General features: G+C 39.7%; 1 protein-coding gene across 1 annotated transcript; it reads right to left on the bottom strand.

Annotated features, from left to right (window-relative positions):
• Window positions 1-1,166: 1,166 nt before the first annotated feature.
• Window positions 1,167-4,388, bottom strand: LOC127186451 (melanoma antigen preferentially expressed in tumors-like). The gene is made up of 3 exons (XM_051142815.1): window positions 4,099-4,388; window positions 2,427-3,011; window positions 1,167-1,680 (listed from the first exon to the last, which is right to left on the bottom strand). The coding sequence occupies exons 1-3, from the start codon at window positions 4,386-4,388 to the stop codon at window positions 1,167-1,169; spliced, it is 1,389 nt and encodes a 462-aa protein (XP_050998772.1).
• Between the last annotated feature and the right edge of the window lie 2,030 nt (window positions 4,389-6,418).

The raw sequence follows: 6,418 nt of genomic DNA, 5'->3' as shown, positions 1-6,418 counted from the left end.
AAACAATATCCAAAGGCCTAGGAAACAAAAAGGGAAATTGCAGTCCATATTGCCTGGCTTGGAGAGTCAGGGATGCTGCCTCCTTGCCGGTCACCCTGCCTGGGAAGCAACCTGGGACCTCACATTCTCAAGAAGCTGATTCCTCCAGAGAAACAGGTGTCCACTGTCTTGGACCAGAAAGATGCATTCTTCATCCTTTCACTGACAAAGGTGCCTCAAGGCATCTATGTTTTAAAATGGAGAGACCCACGGGGAGATTACAGTGGAACTGGACCAGATTGCCCTAAGGATTTGAAATCACTACCTGCTGATCCCTTGCCCTTCTGCCAGGTATTTTGTACAGTGACAGGGGGCAGACATGAAACAGATGTGAGAGAAAGCTTCCAAGATGGTAATAATGAATGCATGAATTCTGCGAGAAAAGATCCAGTATCTTAGAGTCCACTAGGCACTGAACAGAATAGGGAAGAAGATCAAGAAAGATACAACTTACACTCCAAGAGTGAAAGATAACTTTCTACTATGCAGGAATGGCAGATAAGGCACAGAAACGTTCAGCCTCTCTCTGAGTGACTCGAGTCAGGAGCCTGCCTTCCTTGTCTTTACTGTCAGGCAGCCAAACGGATCCTTGGTAAATGAGTATGAAATAAAAATGAAGACACGCAATGGATAGTGCCTGTACATTTTTTTCTCAATGTTAAATTCAGATAGTTTTCTATAAACAGCTAAACATAGTTTTAAGTTTACAAGTTTAATACAACTTTAGGGATAAACATGTTTGGCTTCAATCACCACCTGCCCTCCTAAGCCACACGTAGGACAGGTTAGATTGTCACGACTGGTGTTAAGTATCCAGACATAAATCTCATTGAAGATGGAGCTGTGGCATTTCGTCATGTAGTCTTTCCAAATACTCTAGGTCAAATTTTAGTAGGTAAGATGAAATACTGTCAAGAACAATAGTCAAGAGACACATGGGTCCTCTCAAACTCCTCCATTTTCTTCCAGGTTATTCACTATTGGGAACACAGCTATACTTTTTAACTGTATTTCCCTACAACACAAGGACCACTTGTATTAACTCTATGGGATCATCAACAACAACAAAGAACCTATTCAGCACTTAGGGGAACATATCAAGTTGAAGCTGTGTTGGAGTCCGCAATTTAACCAGTGTAAGTGATCCAACACATGTCGTCCCTTTCTGCCTCGTGCAGCATGATCTTCAACTGCGCATTCACATCAGCAAGTTTCTGCCGATCCAAACTGCTCCGAACGTGCCATCTCCCATAGCAATGCACGGGGATAGGATAAATCACGTATTTCAGCTGCGTCATGGACGTTAAGTACTCAAGAATTCTCCTGAGCATAGGCATAGTAATGGGATTAGAAGAAAAGCTGAAGAAACGGAGTTGGGAACAGCGGCTCAGGGCTGGGGCCAGCATAGAGAGTGTAGCATCTGTTAAAAGGCAGTGGTTAATTGCCAGATGCTGCAAGGAACCACAGAGATTCTCCAGGAGACAATAAAAGGGTTCACAATCTTCCCAGTACATTGAATTGCTGCTGATATCCAACAACTTTAAATGATTGACTTGAGGGCACTGAGACAGAAAGTTGAAGTCAGTGTAATTAAGTCCACAAAATGGCAGGTGTAAAAAATCCAAATCTGCTGGTACTACTCTGCAGAGAGGAAACACACAAGTATTTCTTAAAAGTGAGGACTAGATGAGTGGAATTATACTCAGGAATCTAGAGTAAACTATTTTGCACATATTTTGCATTAGCAGCTAATGCTGTGGGCTTTCACATACTTAGTAGACTTGTGCATCTGTGAAAGATACTTTATCACTTTAACAAATGCTATTTTAACCTTATAATGTGTACAAGATATTGCTACAGAGGTGTGCTGAAATCTCAGTGAAATATATTATGTACTTAATAACTAGAATATAATTAAAGGTCGGACTAGTTCAACTGCTTGAGAAGAGATAGGGCAGAGGGTGCAAGCAAACGGAAGCTCCCTGTGGCCTGTCCATGAATGACAGCTTCCACATTCCCAGCCTGAACCTTGGAAATAGCACATTAGGGAAATGGTCTGGCCCATAGTCTATGTGTTTACATGGCTATAAGTATGGTCGCCTGTGCTGTAACATAAACTTTCTCTCAATTCCTCCTCTTCATCTCCTGATGGCTAGAGAAGTACTGCACTGCTCTTTTCACCTTCACTGAGCACACTGCCTGCATGCATTTAGACGACCAGATTTTTGCAACTCTGTTTTTCTCTTCAGTTAGAAAAAGGTCCCCTTTCTTGGCTGTTTTTACCTACAGCATTGCCCATTCTGACATGGAAGGTAAAAGATGAATTCTTTTTCTCATCTTAAAAACAGGCTACTAACTGAAACCCAGTACCGATCCCAAGCACTTACCTCAGGACATGTTCAAGATGATCGGTGAGGCAGAAGGAGGACAGGCTGAGCTCCTTGAGGTGGTCCATACTACTCAGTTGAGAAAGGAAATTTCTAAAGGCTCTTCCATTGAAAGATCTACAGGTGATCTTAGACAGGTTAAGACTATCTAAGTTTATAGCCTTCTTCAGAAGGGAGACGACTTTAGTGAGAGAAGCCTCAACAACCTCCAGGTAAGTAACACATTTCAGATCAAGGTGCCTTAAGGCACTTTTGCACTCACTCAAATTCTTAATGCCTAAATCACGGACGCACAGGTGCAAAGATCCCAAGCTCTGCTCAACCTTACTCAGAAGCAAAGCAAAAAATTCATTTTCCCTAAAGGCACTATCAAGGGAAAGGCTCACTAGTAATTCCATAGTTGTCTTGGGGGACTGACCCTCAGATTCTGAGCTTGAACTTCTACATTGGCTTTCGACTTTCATGAGAGAGCGCTCAGAGTTAGTGCAAGAATGCAAACAGGGTGTGCATGTAGTAGTGATCTTAGGGCATTTGGTCTTGCAGCCAGGATGCTGAGTTAAATCTAGGATCCTCAGTTTAGGGCTCCTGTAGGTTAAAAAAAACATAGAACAGTTGAGAGACAGCAAATATTAACATAAACAAGCGGGATCAATACTAACGTAGTGACAAAATGATTCCTTTTTTTTTTTTTTTTTTGTCCATATACCAGCTTTAAGGAAGACTTTCCTATGTAAATACTATATCCTTTACTATCCTTCACTATTTTCTATATCAATTAATTCTTTACTATCCTTCACTATTTTCTATATCAATTAATTCTCACACGTCTTGCTGCTCGTGCCTCCATTTTATGTATATCTATCAATAGCAGCCTCATGCACCTCTATTACCAAAGAAATATCCTCTGTAAGGCTTCAGAGTTTTTAAGATAACCTCACCTGACAGACCAAACAACTTACATCCAATTTTCAACATCTACCATAACAAACTGTGGAAGATAGAATACTATAGCTAGCTGGTGTTCTCTTGCCACAGGCTCCAGTATAACGTTAGCTATCTTACCATGTATGCTTTAACACATTCTTACAGAAGGGCTGAATTCATGGTAGTAATGTCTGAAGACCGTCAGCCATGGCTTTCAATTTACTGTGTTTCTTGTATGCCTAATGCAGTAATGCAGCGTGAGAAAAAGGGTCAAACTTTACCACTGCTGTCAGTGCATCTTAAGCCCATCCACTGAGGCAGCATTGAACAACAGAACAAAGTTATCTTGGGATCTCCTCAAGTTCATGGATTACTGTGCACTCAGAAAAATCACTTTATTCTTGGTTTACATTTCTTATACTGACTTACTGCCAACAGTCTTTCCCGTGAAAAGTAAACAGCACTCGTGACTGTTTCCTTTAATTCTCCACCAATCTTCAGCAGTCTTAACACTCAAGTCTTTCTTCAATGTAAATAGTAATACCACAATTCAAATCCATCAATAGTGTTCTCAATCCCTTACATTCCATATTCAACATTGTAAGACACTTGTTTCAAAGTCAACTCAGGGTTTAGACTAACAGTCTCATCTTCTCTTTCACTACTAGCCTACACTACCTCTGAGAGAACAGCAGACAATGGCATAACCTCCTGTATCTTACTACACCTCTGTTATACAGAATCTTACCTAAAAGCTGGGTTCTCAGCAGGAAAAAGCTGAAGACTCTCAACCATGACCTTCCACAGTTGGTACTGGGCTTCCTGCATGCATAATGATCCAACATGGAGGCAGAAAAACGGCCAACTCTTCACCATTGCTGAAAGTATCTTCTCATGTCTACCCTTGAAGGCAGCAGTGAACAATGGAACAAAAAGCTCCTCTGGGATCTCCTGGAGAGCTTGAATTGCTAAAGGCTCATGGTTCAAAAGACATTGTACAGCAATATCCAACAGTGTGGGTGGTTCCTTGAAGTCCATCTTAATGAATCTGCATCAGAGTGAGAATCATTGAGAAAATTTGACAATATCCACAGTTTCTTCTTTGCAACCATTATTAACAACATGATAACTTTTTGTAGTAAAACAGCCACTTCTAGAGACCTCTACTTGTAGGCAATAGACATATGCCTGTGAGTATATTATGGCCTATTTGTATATGAATATACATATAACAACTCCTTTACAAATACACACACACACACACATAAACCTGTGGAAGTGATGAAATGCCCATAGAAATGAACACTGTTGGTAGAACACAATTTTGATCACTTATAGAAATGATACTTCATCTCAATAGTATACAAGCCATGAAAAAGGAAAGGGTAAGTATATACAAAATGGATAGTATCATCATTATCTTTAGAAAATACTAAGACATCAAATTAACTGTGATTAAAGAGGAAAAAAAATGTCATTCTAGTCCATGATTTGTGATACTGGCAACCCCCTCGTGGAATATAGAGATACACCAAAATTGCAAGAGTTATGAATAAAACCATATGGTTAGGGGCTTTTAACTGACCTGAGCCTATACCCAGAAAGAGTAGTCACAATATAATCCTAATATAAAAATAATGTATCCTAAATGTAAAGGGAGAACTACAGTTTAATGAAACACCCCTCCCAAAGACGTCTGATAAAATCCTTACACTCTCTCCCATACGTGGTAACAGTCTGCCTGAAAATAGAACTTCTAAGCATCTAGTGAGGGTGCCACATACAGTGTCAAGGTGGGAAAAGAATTACAGGACATGTTAGTGTAGGGTAGAGGAAGGTATGGAAATACATAGGAATTCCATTAAGATAAGTAACTAATATATGTTAAAAATGAAGGGACCCATGTGAAAGGGAGAAGAAAAATCCCTTGGTTGTCAAGGGATGGGAGGGTTGGAAAGTGTAGAGAACATTGAGTTGAAGGTGGGAATATGTTTGAACTACACTATGCGATAGTTTCAAATAATCAATGAAATTATTTTCAAAAATAAACGAATAAAACTTCTGTATGGGAAACGCAGTTTCTGAGAAAGTGTAAAGACAAACAGGCCATGAGGATCCTTCAAAGAAATACAGTATTTACGGGGAAAAAGCAAAGGGGGAAATTAAGAGTCTGATAAAGCAAAAGAAACACAGAGTGAGAATATTCTTAACTATTACCTTTAATACCAAATCAAAAAACTTACCATGAAAAATTGTGCTCAGACATCCATAGAGATTTTGACATGTACCCTCCTGCAAATAAATGCCTATAACAAACACAAATGCAACAACTTAAAAACAAAATTATAGAAACAAGCAAAACAGTAGTAGGTTAAAAAAAGATAAGCCTTAAATGTTTCAGTAGCCTGATCTCTTTGTGGATGGGATAACAAGGCACTGAGATCCACCCCCGAACACAAATCTCAGGGTGATTTCCTTGTCAAATCTTAAAACACACGTGAAATACTCATCCCCATGCATGGGCAGCTGCAACCTCATAATTAACAAATGGGCGAGTCTCTGGCTCATCAGGGGTCAGCACCAACCTATAAGTTAATAAAGATGAGAAAGTCCAAAGTCAATTCTCAATTCTCACACTCCAACAGTGGGCCTAGAAACAAGCATCTCCAAGACTTAGACATTAAATACAAACTGTTTACCCCATTGTGTTTCCTCTTTTTTTTTTTTTTTTTTTTTTTCTCCAGCAGGGTTTTCTATCATTTACAGCACTTTAAACCGTCTAGCAGTTATTCCTTAGGTTACATTTACCTAGTTTGTTCATATATTTGTTCTTACTAGTGTGCTTCTATCCTTGTCCTTTCCCCTCCACTTCCTAACATGTTTCTATTTTTCCCTTCTCCACTTTCCTTTCTTTTATTAGGCATTGCATGTCCTGGGTTCCTCCCACCCACCCAGTTCATTTGGTCAGTTTACTGTTTCCACTTTGGTTCACATTCAGTTTTAACTCTATGGTTCACTGCACAGTATATCTGTGATTCCTGTCTTGCCATTTGTGGCTGTGGCTAGTG

Source organism: Acomys russatus, unplaced genomic scaffold (assembly GCF_903995435.1).
Source record: "Acomys russatus unplaced genomic scaffold, mAcoRus1.1, whole genome shotgun sequence".
In the NCBI taxonomy this organism is placed as follows: domain Eukaryota; kingdom Metazoa; phylum Chordata; class Mammalia; order Rodentia; family Muridae; genus Acomys; species Acomys russatus.
The sequence above is the reverse complement of the archived record's forward strand: the minus strand, read 5'-3'. Positions and strand labels throughout refer to the sequence as shown.